We start from the raw sequence: 21,868 nt of genomic DNA, 5'->3' as shown, positions 1-21,868 counted from the left end.
TAATGTTTTATTATGTCAAAAAAATTCCATGTTACATGCAAAAAGTGAGGATTACAAAATCTTGCACTATACAGTATATTCCACATGAGATACATCCAATGTTTGCATTTAGGTCAAACCCTACTGGGTTTTGTTAAAATTACAAACCATAGGGGCTGGCTTTTTGTGGTACAGTGGGTTAAGCTGCAGACTGCAACACCAGCATCCCATATTGCAGTGCCAGTTTGAGCCCTGGCTGCTGTTTCCGATCCAGCTCCCTGCTAATACTCCTGGGAAACAGCAGAAGATGGACCAAGTACTTGGGCCCCTGACAATCATGTGGGAGACCCCAATGGAGTTCCTGGCTCCTGCCTTCAGCCTGGCCCATCCTTTGCTGCTGTAGTCACCTGGAGAGTAAACCAGCAGATGGAAGATCTCTGCCTCTCCTTCTGTCTCTATCACTCTACCTTTCATATAAAATAAAATAAATCTTTAAAAAAATGACAAGGTTGCACATTTTATTGGCCTGCTTTCTTTTGTATGTGTAATGGTGTTATTTCTTCTTTGTTATACAAAGAGTTGAAGGTTAATTAGCAGTATAACTTTAAGTAGTAATGCTGCCAGTCTCTTTCACACATACATACACAAAATTACAAGCCATAAAATGTAGTTTAATCAAATCATATTAGTTAAATATTAATGCTGTCATCAACTACCATCAGTTTAAATACTTACGTTAGTTTAAAATCATTTATAAAAATTCCAAAGTGAAGACCAGATATCTTTCCTTGAGACAACATCTTAAGGATTAAGGCAAAGCAAAGCTAAAATAAACTATGAAATATCCAGGCATTTAGTATTTTAGAGTTCCCATAAAAGGCAGCAAATGCAGACTCCTGTAAAATGCCAACATTCTCTTCTTTACAGGATTTTTCTTAATTTGATAAAAGTTAGGATTATCCTCAGAAAGCTTGTGGCATGCCACGGATGAAGGAGATAAGAAGAGGAGGAGGTGTGGAAGGTCCCCTAGCTCAGAATCCCTAAAGATATCATGTTCTTTTTTTTTTTTTTTTTTTTTTGGACAGGCAGAATTTGACGGTGAGAGAGAGAGAGACAGAGAGAAAGGTCTTCTTTCCATTGGTTCACCCCAGAAATGGCTGCTACGGGCGGCACGCTGTGCTGATCCGAAGCCAGGAGCCAGGTGCTTCTCCTGGACTCCCATGCAGGTGCAGGGGTCCAAACACCTGGGCCATCCTCCACTGCCCTCCTGGGCTACAGCAGAGAGCTGGACTGGAAGAGGAGCAACCGGGACTAGAACCTGGAGCCCATATGGGATGCCAGCACCACAGGCAGAGGATTAACCAAGTGAGCCATGGTACCGGCCCAAGATAACATGTTCTAATTGCAGCCCCAAACTACAGCAAAAAAGACTGGTACAAGTTTGGGAAAGATGATATTGACTGCCTAACAAGACATATGATCATTTCTGATTAAAATTATTTGAAGAAAATCTGTTCCTTTAATAGCCAACATATCAGAAAAAGAATGGTGCATAAAAAGAGATTAGCATTTCCCTGAGAAATTATGTTGAGTCTGCTAAAATAAATGGGTTAAGACAGTTCTGAACACAGTTTTTTGGGTTCATACATATATGAAGAATTCTTAATAGAATTATTAATTATTAAAGGTATTGATGACAGCCACATGAACAAACACTCTACAGATACTCAACCAGAATATCTGGGGCTGGCTTTGTGGCATAGTGGGCTAAGTCAGTCTCTGCCTGAGGTGCCGGCATTCCATATGGGCGTTGGTCTGAGTTCCAGCTGCTTCACTTCCGATCCAGCTCTCTACTTATGGCCTGGGAAGGCAGTAGAAGATGGCTCAAGTCCTTAGGCCCCTGCACCTGTGTGGGAGACTGGAAGAACTCCTGGCTCCTGGCTTCAGATCGGCCCAGCTTCAGCTGTTGCAGCAATTTAGGGAGTGAATCAGTGGATGGAAGACCTCTCTTTCTGTCTCTCCCTCTCCTTTTGTAACTCTGCCTCTCAAATAAACAAATCTTTAAAAACATGAAAAAATATTTTTAAAAATCTGTGATCAAAAGATTTTTAAAGAAACTGTACTTTGGTCACTTGATAATGATAATTAAGTGCTTAATGATCCAAATAATTATTACCTAATAACAAGGGTTTGATGAAATGACGTATCTTGAAGTCACACTGAAGTCCTTGTTAAGATACAAAGCCAGAGAGGCAACATTATCACAGAAGGTACCCAAAAAACAAAACTAGCAGTGGAAAAAAACCCAAAGTATCAATGGAGGGTGTACTGGTCTTTGTTTTTGTTTTTGTTTTTTCTCTTCCTATATGCTCCCAAAGTTTAAGACAGCAGATCCCTGATCTACACAAGGATCTATATTGATACTTATTGATACTATTTAGAATTTTCAAACCATCGAATCTTGAATTAAAACATAATTAGTTATCTACTTAGTCATCACAAATGCTAAGCAGTCATTACCATATTGTTGTAACTACTGATTAGGGAGGAGGGGAAAGGAAGATAATTATTTTTTATTAAGTAACAGAAATCTTTATATCCCAAATTCTTTCACAGATCAATTTTCCTGTCATTTTTTAAAAGGGAGCATATTTGATACCAATATAAACCAGAAAACAATTACCTTTCCTGCTCCATTTGTTAATGCCACTAGTGATGACAGGATACAATCATTAGTTGTGATCAGCTTCTGCGTTGCTGTTGGAAGTTCGTGCTCTATTGTAGCCTTTTGACTATAATGTTTGGAAATATCTGTAAAAGCAATCAAATAAAAATTTATTGCTATCCATATACCTGACACATATAGAAAATCAGCCCATTCACTTCTCACATTTATTCTTATAAATTTATAAAGTAAATTTGACAAAGAATGGTCACAAGTATCACAATCATGCTTAATATCAATTAAGTCACAAATCTATGTGGAAAGACTAGAAAGAAGTGTCTCTCAACACCATCTTGGGTGTCTCTACTATAGTGACCAGTCTGGGTTTGATTCTTCCAGATTTGAGAATTAGGCCTTATTCTACATTGGATAAATGACCCTACCCAGTATTTATCATCTAAAACCACTGTTTTGATAGTCTAGCAGGCACTAATGGGAAATTATCTTGTACTTACATAAGCAATCCATAAAGCTGGAATAGAACAGCCAATATAGGCATGACATCCCACAATCATTACTGGACCTTAGCCAGCGTACTAGTACACACCCTAACTAGCAATGACAAAGAATCAGCACAGTTAAATAAGGACTGGATACTCTAGCATCTGGCTTCGTGTGCTATTACTTCTAATCTAAGAATACTACAACAAGGCCGGCGCCGCAGCTCACTAGGCTAATCCTCCGCCTTGCGGCGCCGGCACACCGGGTTCTAGTCCCGGTCGGGGCACCGATCCTGTCCCGGTTGCCCCTCTTCCAGGCCAGCTCTCTGCTGTGGCTAGGGAGTGCAGTGGAGGATGGCCCAAGTCCTTGGGCCCTGCACCCCATGGGAGACCAGGAGAAGCACCTGGCTCCTGCCATCGGAACAGCGCGGTGCGCCGGCCGCAGCACGCTACCGCGGCGGCCATTGGAGGGTGAACCAACGGCAAAAGGAAGACCTTTCTCTCTGTCTCTCTCTCTCACTGTCCACTCTGCCTGTCAAAAAAAAAAAAAAAAAAAAAAAAAAAAATACTACAACAAAAGCTTATGGTTAAAAAAGCATAGAGAAGAGGCTTAAGCATAAAAAAGGCTAAGAGAAATTACACTACATGAGACTGGCCAAACAGTTAAGCTCTGGAACTTTCTAGGTCTCTGAGAAATACAATAATTTTGTCCTGGAAATGAGGAGAAATGGAGAATTATTAGGGCAATATTGATTTACAATGGTAATTATACACTATACAACCTCCACTGAACTTCTTGGAATATTTCAGTTAAACAGCGCTAATTATCATTACCAATAAAGCTTCACAAAACATGAAAACTACCTTTTATCGTGTTTATGCAGAGAATTTCATTTATTGAGATAAGAAATTTAGTTGATTTCAGACAACAGTAAAAAATAGAAATAGAACTTTGGAAAGAAATGGTATTTGAGTTTGTTTTTGTTTTAATTTTCACCTGCTTGAAAGGCAGAGCAATACAGAAAGAGATTTTCCATTTGCTGGTTTGCTCACAACAGACAAGGCTGGGCCAAACCAAAGCCGAAGCCTGGAACTCCATGTGGGTCTCCACATACGCAGCAGAGGCCCAAGCATCTGAGCCACTGTCTGCTGCCTCCCAGGCTGCATTATCAGGAAATTGGATTCAAAAGGGTATAGTTGGGACTCAAACTGGCACTGCGATATGGGATGCAAGCAACCCAAGTGGCAACTTCCTCCAAAAGGGCAGCTTAATCTGCTGCACCACAATGCCCACCCTAGAATTTAAGCTTTAATCTGATATAATCTTTTTTTTTTTTTTACAGATTTATTTACAGAGATAAAGGAGGAGACAGAGAAAGAGAAATTCCATCCACTGGTTCACTCCCAAGATGACTGCAACAGCTGAGGTTGAGCCGAGCCAAAGCCAGAAGCCAGAAGTTTCATCTGTGTCTCCCACATAGGTGCAAGCACTTCAGCCATTCTCCACTGCTTTTCCCAGGTGCATTAGCAGGGAGCTGGATCGGCAATGGAGTATCTGGGACATTAACCAAATCCTATGTAGGATGCTATCACAAGCAGTGGCCTCACCTATTACATCACAACGCCAGCCCCATTCATATCTTAACACAAAATGACTATGTTCTTCGAATGAGACTGTTTTCACTAAAATGTTTCAACTAGAAAGTTATTTATTCATGTATGTATTTATTCATATTTATATATGTGTATACACTTATAAGATAGTTTGAGATTTATAGAAAAGTTAGAGTTTCTATATACACTTCAGGCAGTTTTCTCCATTGTTAACACTTTATATTACTATGGTACAGCTGTCAGAGTAAACATACCAACTAATTTATACATCATTATGATATTCAATATATTTTTAAATAAATAATTATCTTCTAAATATTCATGAGCTATGCAAGCATATAAAAATTCATTTGGAATGCCTACTGCTTTTTGTATATTGACTTTGTTAATTCCTAAAGCAGACATTTTCTTTCTACACACTATTTTATTCAATATTTTACTGGAACTGTAAATGTCATAATAATATAACTTGATCGGCAGGCAGTCTTGGTTGATTGGCAGGTAACTGAAGTACTTATGAAAGAGGTACAATACTATGTTATTGTAGCTTGGTTATAATAATTGTCCCAACCCAACTGTTTACTCATTTGGTCAAAATATCTTCTTTTTGTGTAATTCTGACTTTCAAATAAGTAAATAAATCTTAAAAAAAATAAAATGTACAAAGAAGTCATTTGATCTGTTGAAGTTGAATTCTTTCTGAGAGGATTCGTTCTGAGAGGAGGAACATGGTGGGGGCAAGAGGCGTGGAGTCACCACACAGACCCCGGGAGTTGGGTGAAAGCAGGCCTGAGACGAGCAGCCCGCAGACTCGTTTATTTCAGTTGCTACAACTGCTTATATAGCCAAAGCAGCCAATCCGGTCAAGGGGCGGTCAATGCCCTAACCAACCACAGCCTGTTGCCAGGCAGTTTCCAAAGCCATCCAATCACAGCCTGTTGCCAGTCAGGCTCTTGTTGCCAGACAGTTTCTGAAACCATCCAATCACGGCCTGCTGTCAGTCAGGTTCTGTTGTCATGTGGTTTCCAAAGCCATCCAATCACGGCCTGTTGCCAGGCAGTTTCTGTTGTCAGTGGCCATCTTGGCATGACCTTTTTATCTCAGCAGCCATCTTGGCATGAACTTTTCACCTTCTCATTCCACCACATTTCCCCCTTTTCGTTTAGCTCAGTCAGTAGAGAATGAGACTCTTAATCTCAGGGTCATGGGTTTGAGCCCCACATTAGGCGCCAGATGTTGATGTTGATTTCTTCTGAGAGGAGGAACGTGGTGGGGGCAAGAGGCACGGAGTCACCACACAGACCCTGGGAGTTGGGTGAAAGCGGGCCAGAGGCAAGCAGCCCGCAGACTCATTTATTTCAGTTGGTACAACAGCTTATATAGTCAAGGCAGCCAATCCAGTCAAGGGGCGGTCTATGCCCTAACCAATCACAGCCTGTTGCCAGGCAGGCTCCGAAGGCATCCAATCACAACCTGTTGCCAGGCAGGCTCCGTTTGCCATGTGGTTTCCAAAGCCATCCAATCACAGCCTGTTGCCAGGCAGGCTCCATTGCCAGGTGGGTTAAAAAGCCATTCCTGAGTAAGTCACGCTCACTTGCCAGCAGCCATCTTGACATGGCCTTCTCATTCCACCACAATGATCCAGACTACTTTTTGCCTTTTATGTTTCCAGTGAGACTCTATGCATCAGGCAACTCTGAGATTAAAGACTAAACAATTCTCATTCAGAATATCACTTGTTAAAAGACTAATGCACTCCCATTTTACTTCCATGTAGGATACACGGTTTTATAAATCCCTATCTTTATTTTTACACTAAGTCCAATCTACCTATTTTCCTTCTGGCTGCCATCTTTCTTCACCGTCTCCCTTCTTCCTTTTTTTCTGCCTTCTTCCCCTCTAAATTAGATCATTGAATGATTCAGGACAAAGCAGGAGGGGCAGAAGTTTGAAATAAGAATTCTCTTAAAAATAATCCCTGTTACTGCTCACTCTGCATTTTCATCAGAGATACACAACAATGTCCTGAGCTAGGTAAGAAGACAGATTTGAACTATACACTAGCAAGAAGGCCGCATGCTCTGCTTACCAACCATCCTTCACATTTCCCAATATTCTTCCTTACATTATGTCCATTTCCAAGGACAGAAACAACAAAAGGGATAATAAAGGGAGGTTTCTGACCCTCCCACAATCTCAGCTCATGCTAAACCAGCAACAGAAACATGCTTTGATTTGGACTACCTGAAGTCTTCTCAAGTCTTACATAATGCAAAACACAAGCAGCTTTAGAAAACGTCATATATTATCGATAAAAACAGCAATGTACATAAAATCAAGTTTTGTTTTGTTTTGTTTTGTTTTTATGTTCACGAAGCTTTAAAACTCTTTGTCAATGGATTGCTACACTCCACTGGCCTGGCACCTCTTATTTAGAAATTCTGTAGAAACCACTAGCATGAATAAAATAATATCAGCATAGAAAAATTGTTAAAACTCGTTGTCACAGAGTTACTTGTGGCTTCAATGATCCAGTTCTAAATTAAATCAAGTTCTGGAATATATAGTCACAGCTAAATCTTAGTTCCTAAAACCAAAAACTGCACAGGAAAAAATATCAATTAGCTTTTCTACAGACCAGAACTAACTTCTGCAGCACTGGAGTTGATTACTGTCAATCACCACCAGACTGCTCATCCAAGCTATGATTCCTGAAGCCAGGGCTAGTTCTAGAAGGATAGTGACTTTCTTTCTTTCTTTTTTTTTTTTAATTATTTTTTTTAACTTTTATTTAATGAATATAAATTTCCAATGTACAGCTTATGGATTACAATGGCTTCCCCCTCCCATAATTTCCCTCCCACCTCCCCTCTCCCGCTCACTCTCCCCTTCCATTCATATCAAGATTCATTTTCAATTCTCTTTATATACAGAAGACCAATTTAGTATATATTAAGTGAAGATTTCAACAGTTTGCACCCACATAGAAACACAAAGTGAAACATACTATTTGAGTACTAGTTATAGCATTAAGTCACAATGAACAACACATTAAGGACAGAGATCCCACATGAGGAGCAAGTGCACAGTGGCTCTTGTTGTTGACCCAACAAATTGACACTCTAGTTTATGGCGCCAGTAACCACCCTAGGCTGTCGTCATGAGTTGCCAAGGCTATGAAAGCCTTCCAAGTTTGCCGACTCTGATCATATTTAGACAAGGTCATAAAAGACAGGGTGAGGATAGTAACCAATGATCCTAAGAGTGGCATTAACCAGGTCTGAACAATTATACAGCATTAAGTGGGGAAGAGGACCATCAGTACACACAGATTGGGAGTAGAGCCATTGGTGGTAGAGTAGAGGTTATGATTACGAAAGAATGAGGCCCAAGTGCGCTAGACAGGGCCTAGAACAAAGGACTGGGTCATTATTAGAGGAGCTAAGAAAGGTGCTGTCTAAGCTACAATTAAGTTTTCTGATTGAGAGGCAAATAGAACCTGATAGAAGGGGCTTGATAATAATCTGGTGGGCTTTAGGCCTTGTAAATTCAGAGGCCCAGACCTATCTATCTCTTCACATGGGGTACATCCTAAGGGAGGTGTGAACCTCCTGGGGGAAGACACTCTGTTGACTTTCATGACTTGGCTGGCCTGGGAGGAGAGCTGGCCAGGTCAAGGCAGGGGGCATCTCTAACAAGAAATTTACAGTTCTGCCTGCAATGTTGCTGACCCTACTTGGCCATCCCCTCAGCTGCAGTGGTCACTTTGGAAGTTGGGCTGAGTGAAGGGCTTTTCAGCTTAGAGCCAATAAGATCTGTGGCTCTGACCTGGGCATCCTTCGACTCCAGGGCAGGTCCATTTCCAGTGATCCAACTCTTGGCAGAGCTGCCAGGGCTCTTCACAAGCTGACTTCTGCTGAAGCCCAGACTTAGCACATTGAAAGCCACTGCAGTAGACTGGCCTGTTGGGTCTCCTTGAGGGCAGATCACTGTACAGATCAGCCATTAATAGGCCTGCCACCCATTGCTTCTGATGCCTAGCTTTCTTTTCCTCCTGGTTTGTGTTAAAGCAGACCAGAGGATGCAAGTCAAGGGAGTGCCCAAGTCCCATCTCTAATCTTCGGTGGCCTGAACTACAAGTCTATAGTCACAGGCATGTTCTGTAGTAGTTTTTCTAAGGTAGACAATGCCCATGAGGAAAAATATAGTCTCACTTTAAAACTTTCTTTCCCTTTGGTCTGAAAGGGAGGTTTTTTCTACTTACTGCTTATTTCGCTGATGGCGAAGTGAATCTAGCTATGAGATTATTATTTAAGTTCTTATTTTGGCTATGCTATTACAGAAAAATGTTAGCCATCTCTTTTATAAGGTCTAAAGATTAAATTGTGCGTCCTACAGATTCCTTTATAATAGAATTAGTTTCCTACCTTTAAGAGAATAGAGAAATGAAAGAACAAGTTGGGCTTAGAATAGAGAAATGAGGGAGCAAATCCTAGATCGCTTGCTGACAATAGCAATATCACATGAATACTTAGCAAACCGTTTCAACCATTAGATAACAACTTAAGAAAACATTTACCAGAAGGTCCAATGCCTTCTATAAATTTTAAGAATCATGTATTTGGAAACACCTCTTAAATATCTAACATGGTGTAGTTTGTTTAACCAGTAAACTTAAGCACAACCATATAAAATGTTTTTAGTTTCTTTCTACCAACAAGTATAAAACATATGATACAGAGATTCAGGTCACACGAATTAAAATGTATCTTTGATTAATTTTAGCAGCTTAAATTTATGGACAATCTTATCTATAAGCCAATTAAAATAAAATTCTTAATAAAATTTTCCCATGTGGACATACAATATGTACACACATATAACATAATAGACCAATATAGCAATTGTAATAATAGCTTTTAAAATCTTTAACTCTTTTTGTAGATTGCCAATTGATTTGAATTGCTTTTGGTTTTTAGTAACCTCAGTTAACCATACTTTCTCTCAGTTGGCAGTGTTAATACATTATTGGCTTCATCTGTTTACAGAGCCAAAAAGATAGTGACTTTTAACGTCCTTTACAATTGAAGATAAGTCACAGAAATGCCCATCCTCCAGGCAGAATGGTAAAGTGCTTGGTAACACTGCTGGGACTAAGACTAAACCCCAGTGCCACAGGTATGTTCCAGTCTACAGGTGGGCCCCTAATCTACCTTTCTTATACATGTTACACACATTAATAGTTTTAAGTATTTAAAAACTATTTTCTGCAAAACTAGCCATTGGTCATTAACTGTTAATTAACTACAATGAATCATCTAGGCACCTGGGATACTTCCGACAGTCCTTGATAACTATTCCTTCCCTCTCTTTCCCACCCCAATAGTCTCTAAAAGAAAAAGAAAGGGAGAAAAAAACCAAAAGACACACAGAGCTGGGGCCAGCACTGTGGCATAGCAGATAAAGCCGCCGCCTGCAGTGCCAACATCCCATATGGGCGCCAGTTCAAGTCCTGGCTGCTCCACTTCCGATCCAGCTCTCTGCTATGGCCTGGGAAAACAGTGGAAGATGTTGGGCCCCTGCACCCATTTGGGAGACCTGGAAGAAGCTCCTCGCTCCTGGCTTTGGATGGCACAGCTCCGGCCATCTAGGGAGTGAACAAGTAGCTAGAAGACCCCCCCCACCCCTCTCTCTGCCTCTCCTCTCTGTATAACTCTGGCTTTCAAATAAATAAATCTTTAAAAAAAAAAAAAAGATTTATTTACTTGAAAGGCAGTTACAGAGAAACAGAGGCAGAGAGAGAGAGATCTTCCACCCGCTAGTTCACTCCCCAACTGGCCACAACAGTCAGAGCTACGCCATCCGAAGCCAGGAGCCAGGAGCTTCTTTTGGGTCTCCCATGTGAGTGTAGGGGTGCAAGCACTTGGACCATCTTCTACTGCTTTTCCAGGCCATAGCAGAGAGCTGGATCAGAAGTGGAGCAGCCAGGACTTGAACCAATGCTCATATGGGATGCCAGCACTGCAGGCAGCGGCTTTACCCACTATGTCACAGTGCTGGTCTCAATAAATAAATCTTAAAAAAAAAAAAAAGCTTATTGGCTTCGTCATTTGTTTAAAAAAAAAAAAAAAGACACAAAGAGCTATAACAGGACTCAGAATCACATACTAAAATACACATGAAATGCTTTAACAGATTCCCCTCTGGCTTTCAGACTATATTCTTTTTTTTTTTTTTTTTACAGGCAGAGTGGACAATGAGAGAAAGAGACAGAGAGAAAGGTCTTCCTTTGCCGTTGGTTCACCCTCCAATGGCCGCCGCAGCCAGCACACTGTGGCCGGCGCATCGTGCTGATCCGAAGCCAGGAGCCAGGTGCTTCTCCTGGTCTCCCATGCGGGTGCAGGGCCCAAGAAGTTGGGCCATCCTCCACTGCCCTCCCAGGCCACAGCAGAGAGCTGGCCTGGAAGAGGGGCAACCGGGACAGAATCTGGCACCCCGACCAGGACTAGAACCCGGTGTGCCGGCACTGCAGGCAGAGGATTAGCCTAGTGAGCTGTGGCGCCGGCCAGAGACTATATTCTTAGGAACTAAAGAACAACTGAAAACTGATCAAGGTTTAAAAACACACTTTCATTTCCTAAGTCCATGCTGAACAAGACAGGACTTAAAATAGGCACTTGAAACGTCAAGGGGCACAGGATGCAAAGTTAGTGTATTCCTTCTGGGGACTTTCAGCTTTGGTTTCCTCAATTCCTTCATGCTTTAGGTTCTAATAAGTATAAATGATTTTGCTGAAAGCCTCTGAACACAAGTGTGCTTTGGTAAAATTCACACACCTCCTTCCAGTTGGTGTAATGTATTCTTGCCTAAAGAACTGTGCACAAGGATTTCTCTTCAGCACTGTTTACCTTTAGAAATGAAGCAGAGGGGAAAAGCAGGAGGCAGTGAGCTGTGTGCTTCCATGCAAGCCAAATGTTACTAAGCCTTTCTTTATCTGGGGTCTGCTACCCTTGGCAGTACTTGTTTCAATCTCATTCAGGCAGATCTGAGAGAGTGGAATGAAGGTTTTAGGCTTATTTATCTTCTGTTCAAGGCTCACCTTTCACAACGTCATGAAATCCATGCAGAGCAGCACCAACATTTGTCAAGACAGAACTGTAGTTTGTTCGAAGGAGTCCATCTGGTTCTGTACCTAGGAAACCAAAATCACAAATGTAAGCATTTTTCTGAAAAATTGAATGCCCATTATCTCCTTCTATTTTGGGGAAGAAAGAGAATGAACATTGCTTGTAAGATGCTGGAGAAAGGACCCAGCATCATGGCCAGCAGCTTTAGCCACTGTCTACTATGCCAGCATCCCATACGAGCCCCTGTTGGAGTCCCAGCTGTACCACTTACAATCTAGCTTCCTGCCAATGTGCCTGGAAAGCAGGGGAAGATGGCCCAAATATCTGAGCCCCTGCTATACATGTGGGAGACATGGATGGAGTTCCAGGCTCCTGCCTTCAGCCTAGCCCAATGCCAGCTGTTGTGGCCATTCGAGGAGTGAATCAGCAGATGGAAGATCGCTCCAACCCACTTCCTCCCTCTCTCTTTGTAACTCTGCCTTTCAAGTAAATAAATCTTAATAGGTTGGAAATAATGACCTTTTAAGTCTTTTCTGATAAATGCATATTCAATTTTGACAAACATAGGAACATCTAACCATGTTGCATGTCCCATGTCCACAAACATTTTTAATGGTGAAGAACCAAAATTATTTGCTAAGCAGGAAGAGATCGTTCCTAATTATTCCTGAAATTAAGATCTTTGTAAATTTTTATCTTATTACTATGTAACACAATTCTCATTTTTAAAATTCCCTACACACTGTTATTTGCTTACATCACTAAAACATTATTATTCAAACATCATGGAGCTCTACTTCTGGTATGACAGCATGAGAAGCTGTATAGACATGCTCCCTGGAAAGACAGGTGGATATTACAAAAAAAAAAAGAAGAAACAATTTAAGATCTCTGGAAATGGTTCTAAGGACATATAACAAATGAAGAAACATTTACTCAAGAAAATCTCTGACAACTCAGTAACAACAGGAGAATCTGCACTACCAAACCTTACCCTCTCCCTCACCTACCAGCTCACGGTGACAGCAACCCCAGCCCTCAAAGAATAGCCAAGAACACAGGACTCCCTCTGGCTAAACTCCAGGCAGGAGGGCAATATTTCTCATCTTCCACCCTGCTACTTGTTGCTGAGGCCATGTTCTGGCGAGTTGGCCAAGAGGTTGAAAGGTGTATTCCCTTCTTTTACTCAGTCCCCACTCCTGAGAAAGAAGCTCTACCTTGGGAATGGCACTGCTGAGAATCCTGGATCCCTGATCATTCTTGTCCCAGCTCATCAACATGAGTTCAGTGCTGAAAGAGGCGTGCCAAGCAGATCGCAGGCTGTTTCCCTACACCTTCCAGCAAACACTGAGTTCCTAACAAGGAGATGTCAATCAGAGAAGTACAGCTCCCACTCCCAGTACCAGAACTGTGATTCAAACATTCAGCCGAAGGGGAGAAGCAGCCCTTAAACAAGAGCTGAGTTTCTTCCAGAAGGAACTGACTTCATTTGCAACAGAGTGTAAAGAAGTTCAAGCCTAAGGGTGCTCTTAGGATGGAACTTGCCTTGAAAGCAATTAAGAGGAAATTGGTAGACCAATTAGAGACACAAACTGATCTGTAGGCTGGCTGGTTTACCAAACAGCCAGATAAAGAAACAGTTAAGGAGAGCCTTCTGGAGGTCAAAGCAAATCTTAACACTGAATTAAAAAATCTGTATCTTCTGGATATGTGCCAAGTTTATAAACACGCCTACAAAAGAGCCTAAATTTAATTGTTTCAGTCAGAGAGCAATGTATTGAAGTAACATCTCCACAGTATGGACTCCATTTTGGAGCATCTGAGACTCCATTCTGGGAAGCACCTCCACCACCACCACCACCATGAGACTCTGGTCTGAAACTATAATTTAAAACTCTCAGACAACAGCAGTCCACTACATCACACTTGGCAAAGCATAGAAACTCCCTAGCATGATCACTCAAGCTTGAAAGTAGATAGGCTGCACCTGGGTTAATGATAAAAGGTAATTTGTCTATGTCCTACATATGATTTAAACCAATATCTGGATTAATGTCAAGATTATAATTGAAATTGTTAAGATTATAACTGGTATTGTCAAGATTATAATTGACATTAATTTCACATAGGTTTTAGGTCAGCTTGACCCCAGTAACTATGTACTCCCGCTTGATCTTAGCGAACATGTATTTTCTTCCCGATTTTGCGGGTTTTGCCTTTATAAACCCTGTTGCTTTGGGCTTCAGGATCGAGAGTTCTTTGGGGGCATGAGCCCACTCTTGGCTGCCTGCAATAAAGGACTCTAAAATTTATCAGTGTGTGGTACTCCTCTGTCAGCACTTGCTCAGGCACAACATATTGGAGGCCTCAGCGAGATCCAGAGACCACCCCGGGAAGATCTCACTCTGATCCTTCCAGGTTGGTGCTCTGGCCACAGGGGAGATGCCCCCTGATGATGTTCCAGGGCCCTGTGGCCTGATCCACCAACCAGGGAGGCTCAGGTTGCCTCTTCACTGACCAACTGGCCTTAAGTCCTCTAGTAAGTCGACTCCTGTTTTCTGGTGGTGCCCTCTGGATATTGGAGATCTGACGAGATGCCAATACAGTCTGTTTCGTTTGAGTGTGATGGTGTTAGGACAGGAGACTCTGGTCTGGTTAAAGGAAGGCCTTTCCTGGATCTAGGTTGTTTTCTGTCATTGTGCCAGTTGTCATTACTGTTATTTTTGTCTCTGACTCCTACTTAAAACATTAGGATGGCAGACTCTGGTCTGGTTAAAAAAGTTTACTGTTACTGTGTTTGCTGTTTTTGTTTTCTGTGTTTTGTGTTTATTGTTTTTGTCATTTGTGTATTGTGTTTGTCGTTTCTGTCAGTTGTGTTTGGTTGTCTTTTTTTAAAAATATTTATTTATTTATTTGAAAGTCAGAGTTTCAGAGAGCGAGGAGAGGCAGAGAGAGAGAGAGAGAAACAGGTCTTCCATCCAATACTTCACTCCCCAACTGACCGCAATGGCCACAGCTGTGCCAATCTGAAGCCAGGAGCCAGGAGCCAGGAGCTTCTTCCGGGTCTCCCACGTGGGTGCAGGGGCCCAAGGACCTGGGCTATCTTATACTACTTTCCCAGGCCATAGCAGAGAGCTGGATCGGAAGCGGAGCAGCCGGGTCTGGAACAGGCGCCCATATGGGATGCTGGCACTTCAGGCCAGGGCATTAACCCACTGCACCACAGCACCGGCCCCGTTTGGTTGTCTTTTACGTGGAGAGATGGGAGGAACTGATTCACGACCTTGCACCCCACTACAGTGCATGTTAAAGAACTTTAAAAAAGATTTCTCTGGAGATTATGGTAGAAAGTGCTCACCCTAGATTCTCCAAAGTTTCTGCGAAGTGGAATGGCCAACTTTGGTAGTGGACTGGCCGCCTACTGGATCTTATGATCCCTTGCTTGTCAATAAAGTTTGGAAGAAGGTAACTGTCCCTAGACCTCATGGTCACCTTGATCAAGTTCCATATATTGATCAGTGGTTAAATCTTGTTCTCAATCCTCCAAACTAGCTCCAAAGTGGCATGTTAACCTGCCCTCAGGGCCGGCGCCATGGCTCACTTGGCTAATCCTCCACCTGCGGCACCGGCACCTCAGGTTCTAGTCCCAGTTGGGGCGCTGGTTCTGTCTCAGTTGCTCCTCTTCCAGTCCAGCTCTCTGCTGTGGCCTGGGAGGGCAGTGGAGGATGGTCCAAGTGTTTGGGCCCTGCACCTACATGGGAGACCAGGAGGAAGCACCTGGCTCCTGGTTTCAGATTGGCGCAGCGCGCCGGCCATAGCAGTCATTTGGGGGGTGAACCAATGGAAAAGGAAGACCTTTCTCTCTCTGTCTCTCTCTCTCTCACTGTCCAACTCTGCCTGTCCAAAAAAAAAAAAAAAAAGAAAACCTGCCCTCAGACACTCTCAGTGACATGGATAAAGGCCCTTGTCCAAAAAATGGCCAAAGTTCCAAAACAAGGTATACCAGTTCTTAACCCAGATCCTGAAGACCCCTTCTCGCCTCCCCCTTATTCTTCTCCTCTACTTTCACCACCTCCGTCCTCCCCATCGCCCCAGCATTCTCCTTCCCCACCTCCTGCTGCTCCCTCAACCCTTTCCCCACCCTTTGAAGAGGTTTCTCCAGCTGACAGTTTCTCTTAGGAATGATGGAGGGCTCACCGCCTCTCCATCGCTGCCTTCGGCCTCATGCCCAAGGCCCTGCCCTCCTCCTGCATCTGCACCAGGATGCCCAAATCCCCAGTTTGGAGCAGCCCTGCTGCCTGTTCTTGGTTTATGCACCCTTCTCTACTGCTGATCTTTACAACTGGAAAACTCAAAATCCCCCCTTCTCTGATGAGCCACAAGCCTTGACCTCTTTGATTGAGTCCATCCTCCATACCCACCTCCCAACATGGGACGATTACCAATAGCTTAACTCTTTTACTTCAGAGGAGAGGGAACGCATCCAATCAGAAGCATGAAAGACGGTGGAAGAAAACCGCGACCTATTGGAAGTGGTCTTTCCTATTGTTACGCCAGTCTGGGACCCCAACTCGCAGGTGGGGTTTCAGGCGTTGACCACCTATCACCGTCATCTCCTAGCTGGGATTAGAGGAGGAGCATGGAAACCTATTAATCTGTCTATGTTCATGGAGGTTGTCCAGGGACCAGAGGAGTCTCCCGGGATTTTCCTGGAGAGGCTCCAGGAGGCTTATTTAACATACACCCCATTTGACCCCTTGGCCACAAAGAATGCCCATGCCCTCAATCTGGCTTTTGTCTCCCAATCAGCCCCAGACATCTGGAAAAAGTTACAGAAACTAGATGGTTTTGCTGGTATGAACACTTCTCAATTGCTTGAAATAGCTCAAAAGGTGTACAATAATAGGAATGCTAAAAAACAAAAACAATTAACTTTAAATACAGATAAAACAGCTAAAAAACAAGTCCAAGTGATGGTGACTGCTTTCAAAGAGGCAGGATTAGGATCTAGACCGCTAAAAGTTGCTTCTTTACCATGAATGGATAAGAAGCCAAAATCAAACAATCATACAACAAAGAAGGAATGGCAGGCCTTAAAAAAAAGACCAATGTGCTAACTGGGGAAAAAAAAAAAAAAAAGTCACTGGAAAATAAGTGCCCAGATACAGCTAAGAAGATTCTGGCTCTTCCAATGGGAAATCAAACTCAGGGCTCGGACTGAAAGGGCCAGGTCTCCATACAATTAGTCCCCCAGGAGCCCATGGTAATTGCTGAGGTAGGGGGTCACCCTGTCTGGTTTTTAATGGACAGGGGAGCAGAAATGTCGGTACTAAGGACTCCTATGGGTCCAATCTCTCACAAGATGGTCTCTATTCAGAGGGCCATGGGTAATGTTAAGAAATGCCCCAAGACATCCATATGGACTGTTGACCTTGGAAACCAACGTCTCCCATTCCTTCATAGAACAGCCCAACTGTCCATATCCCTTGCTGGGAAGATATCGTGTTCAAATGCTCAAGGCTCATGTTTCATTTTCCCCTGAACGGACTGAACTTTCTTTTCCTCCCACTTATCAGATGACAGTTGCTGTTCCATTATCAGAGGAATACTTGGTGACGCCTGAATCCATCATCAAAGAAACTGTGTCTAACTCTTTAATGTCTCTTCAAGCTGAATTCCCTCAGGTGTGGGCTGAAGACAATCCCCCAGGCCTGGCAGGACACCACACCCCAGTGGTTGTCAACCTTCTGGCCACCACCAAGCCAGCAAGGGTTATGCAATATCCCATAAGCCAAAAGACCCGCATGGGAATAGCTGTTCATATCTGTCGCCTTCTCACTGTGGGTATCCTAGAGCCATGTAAGTACTCTTTGAACATGCTCCTGCTTCCAGTTCAAAAGCCAGGAACAGAGGACTACAGGCCTGTACAAGACTTTAGGCAGGTAAATAAGAGGGTATAGACCATTCACCCTACAGTCCCTAACCTTTATACCCTCCTCAGCCTGCTCTCACTTGATCATGTTGTCTATACAGTGCTGGACCTTAAAGACACTTTCTTCTCGATCCCTCTGGTGCCAATAAGTCAACCAATTTTTGTTTTCAAATAGACTGACCCAGTGGCTGGTGACATACAACTTGGACCTGGATGCCACAGGGATTTAAAAACTCTCCCACTTTATTCGGGGAAGCTTTACAACAGGACCTACAACCCTTCCGAACTGAACACCCACATCTGTCATTACTGCAATATGTTGATGATATTTTGTTGGCAGTTCCAGACAATTCCTCCTGCTTACAAGGAGCTAAAGATCTTCTCTTTTTTTATATAGATTTTTATTTTATTTTATTCTATTCTATTTTAATTTATTTAATTTTATTTGAAAGACAGAGTTACAGAGAGAAGTAGACAGAGAGAGGTCTTCTATCCGCTGGTTCACTCCCCAGATGGCCACAGTGGGTGGAGCTGTGCCGATCCAAAGCCAGAAGCCAGGAGCCTCTTTCGGGTCTCCCACGCGGGTGCAGGGTCCCAAGGACTTGAGCCAACTTCCACTGCTTTCCCAGGCCACAGCAGAGAGCTGGATGGGAAGAGGAGCATCCAGGACTAGAACCGGCACCCATATGGGATGCCGGCGCTTCAGACCAGGGTGTTAACCTGCTGCGCAACAGTGCCGGCCCTTAAAGATCTTCTGTCTTTACTGCAAAAACTTGGATACAAAGTCTCCAAAAAGAAGGCCCAACTACATTGCCCCAAGGCCACCTACCTGGGTTATGAGCTTTACCAAGGTAACAGAACACTCTAAAATGCCCAAAAAGAGGCTCTACTGCAGACCCCACTTCACGCACCAAAAGACAGGAAAGAAAATTTCTGGGAACAGCTGGCTATTGCCATCTCTGGATTCCAAGTTTTGCTGAAATAGCCAAGCCCTTATACTCAGTCACAGCTGGGGGTGATCAGCCCCTGGTAAGGATGGAGACAGAAGAGTGAGTGTTCCAGCAACTCATGGGGGCAGCGTTGCCCACCCACCCAGACATCTCTAAGCCTTTCCATCTTAATATCTATTAAGTAAGGGATACCGCAAGAAGGGTTCTAACCTAAACTTTGGGACCCTGGAAAAGACCTGTGGCCTATCTATCAAAAAGACTAGATCCAATGGCATCAGGGTGGTCATCGTGCTTAAGGGCTATTGCTGTCATTGCTATACTGGTAAAAGAAGCAGACAAACTAACTCTGGGATAAGACTTAAGCCTCTCAGCCCCCCGTGCAGTGGAAGCACTGCTACAGGATGCCAGCGGGTACTCGATGTCGAACACCCACCTTACCCAATACCAGACTCCACTTTCGATCAACCTAGACTGAGGTTCTCTAAAACAGCTTGCCTCAACCTGGCCACCCTTTTACCAGACGATGATCCAAACGCTCCGCTGCATGACTGCTTTGGTTATTGAAGAATCCAGTTTTTGGTGTCCCTTACAGTGAATGACTGCCACCTTTTTGGCAACCATACAGCTTCCAATAAGCTTAATATTTTTCTTTGTTTTTAACAGTTTTCCTTCAGCCGTAACTATTCCCCATTCTCAGTAAATAGCAGCATGAACATGGATTGTTGCAAAGGCATACCAGCTATCAGCATAGATATTGCTTTGATTTGTTAGTCTTTTTTTTTGGGGGGGGGGCGGGTAAAACAGCAAGGTTTATTAGGAAGCAACATCTGTAAGGACGGATGGGCACCTCTCCAGACAGAGCCTGAGAGACTGGGGGGGGGGGGGGGGGGCGGGAAGGAGGGAGGTTACAGGTTACATGTTGAGTGGAGAGATTACATCTGACCTGGCCAGGCGGGCGGCTCAGCAAAGATGCAGAGGGCTGAGCGCCTGATTTGTGAGTCTTAAACCAATTGTCTCTGCCTAACCTAAGGGATGTGCCATGGCTGACAGCACAATTTACTTCGTTCACCAATGGGAGTGGGAGTAGCACAGTATGAGATGGGGTTAGAAGAGCTGGGGCTGCTGTCACTACTGAAGATAAAGTCTTTTGAGCTCAGGCCTTGTCCCAAGGGACCTCTGCTCAAAAGGCTGAGCTCATTGCTCTCAGCCTCGCATTGGGGCCACAGTAAAGAACTCAACATCTATACTGATAGCTGGTATGCCTTTGCAACAATCCATGTTCATGCTGCTATTTACCGAGAATGGGGACTACTTACAGCTGAAGGAAAACTGTTAAAAACAAAGAAGAAATATTAAGCTTATTGGAAGCTGTATGGCTACCAAAAAGGTGGCAGTCATTTACTGTAAGGGACACCAAAAACTGGATTCCCCAATAACCAAGAGAAATCATTTAGCTGACAAGACAGCTAAAGTAGCTTTCTTCCCAGTAAGTCCTTTAACATTTCTACCTCTAAAGGGATTCCCTACCCTTAAATTACCAGAAACACCCACTTATTCAACTGAAGAAGAATCTCTACGTAAAAACAAACAGGCAAGAAAAGACTAAAGGCTGGTGGATATTACCAGAGGGACAAATAGTATTACCAGCCAATCTTGGTCGCCAGCCACACATTTGGGAGCCACTCGACTGTACCAGCTTGTCAAGTCACAGTTTTTCTTTCCTCGGCTATGCCAACTGACTGAGTAAACAGCCCTCAGGTGCCTAGCCTGTGCCCACGTAAACCCAAGTCAAAGACCAAGGAAAACTCCAGGAATACAATATTGAGGGCTGTCCCCAGGAGAACACTGGGAAATAGATTTTATTAAAATAAAACCCCCTCAGGAAGGATACAAATATTTGTTAGTCCTGGAGATACTTTTTCCAGGTGGGTGGAGGCAAAAATTTCTCGGTCAGAAACTGCCCAAGTTTTTACTCCATCAGATTAATCTGATATGGGTTGCCCTTCGCTATTGGGTAAGATAATGGTCCTGCCTTCACTGCATCCATTACTCAGCTGGCCAGTAAGGCACTTAATATTTCCTGGAAGCTACACTGTGCCTACCGGCCCCAGAGCTCTGCACAGGTGGAACACATGAACAGGACCATCAAAAGTACTTTATCTAAATTAGTCTGGGAGACTGGTGAGGGGTGGACTTCCCTGCTTCCCTTTGCCCTGCTCAGGGCCAGATGTACGCCTTATGAAGCAGGATTCACTCCTTTTGAAATTATGTTTGGAAAACCTCCTCGTTTGTTGCCCAAACTTATAGATGTAAAGAAAGGAGAAATCAATGATCATGTTCTCTTAAAGTCTCTCCAGTCTCTACAACAGATCCAGGAGTCAGTCCATCGTCAGGTCCGTTCTACACTCCCTCCGCTGTCATCTGTTCACTGTCATCCTTTCCAACCTGGAGATGTGGGTCTCAAGAAAAAGTTCCAAAAAGAAGGACTGACTCCAGCTTAGAGAGGCCTTCATATTGTCATTCTGACTCCACTCACCACTGTAAAGGTCCACGGCATCCCCGCCTGGATTCATCACTCACGAGTCAAGCTCGCGTCACCTGCAGTCTGACACAGACGGCCAGACATCGGGAGATTCAGAATGTACATCATCAGCATGGAGAGTTGCAAATGACTCAAATCCTCTCAAACGGAGACTGATTTGTATATAATAATGCGCATAATTATAATCATTCCTCTGGTCTTTGCTCCTGTCAACATGGCGATAAATGGCTATGAGTTTAAGTTACTTTCCCACCAGAGTGGTTGTCTTCCAAAAGATCAATTGATCAAACTATGGTCCCAGGAATCAGATAAGCCCTGTCATTTTCTCTGTGTATTTGGTGGATCTCTTCCCGTAGATTAGGGATGGGAACCAATTCACCAATATGGCTTCCCACTTTGCCCAACAGGATTTTTATCTCTACCCAGGAAACCCAGTCAAGGTCTATTGTAATGATGTCAGTGAATTCCTTTGCCCATACTGGGACTGTGTGACTTTCACCACCAACTCATGGGTGGGTGGAAATGACACAAAGACTGTTAGTTTTTGGAGAGGAAAAAC

General features: G+C 43.4%; 1 protein-coding gene and 1 non-coding gene across 3 annotated transcripts in view; one reads left to right on the top strand and one right to left on the bottom strand.

The window, feature by feature from the left end:
• Nucleotides 1-21,868, bottom strand: part of PPP1R21 (protein phosphatase 1 regulatory subunit 21) — a 98,285-nt gene that overhangs the window by 31,583 nt on the left and 44,834 nt on the right. For both annotated transcript variants that reach the window (XM_062209414.1, XM_062209415.1), the window contains exons 13-14: nucleotides 11,858-11,950; nucleotides 2,663-2,790 (exon numbers count right to left, since the gene is read on the bottom strand). In XM_062209414.1, the coding sequence (XP_062065398.1) occupies nucleotides 2,663-2,790; nucleotides 11,858-11,950 (221 nt within the window). The remainder of the gene's footprint in view (nucleotides 1-2,662; nucleotides 2,791-11,857; nucleotides 11,951-21,868) is intronic.
• Nucleotides 489-619, top strand: LOC133773093 (small nucleolar RNA SNORA19). The gene has a single exon (XR_009867879.1). It is a non-coding gene; the product is annotated as a small nucleolar RNA SNORA19 (small nucleolar RNA).

This window comes from Lepus europaeus, chromosome 13, assembly GCF_033115175.1.
Source record: "Lepus europaeus isolate LE1 chromosome 13, mLepTim1.pri, whole genome shotgun sequence".
NCBI lineage: Eukaryota > Metazoa > Chordata > Mammalia > Lagomorpha > Leporidae > Lepus > Lepus europaeus.
This window is presented reverse-complemented; position numbering and strand designations above follow the sequence as displayed.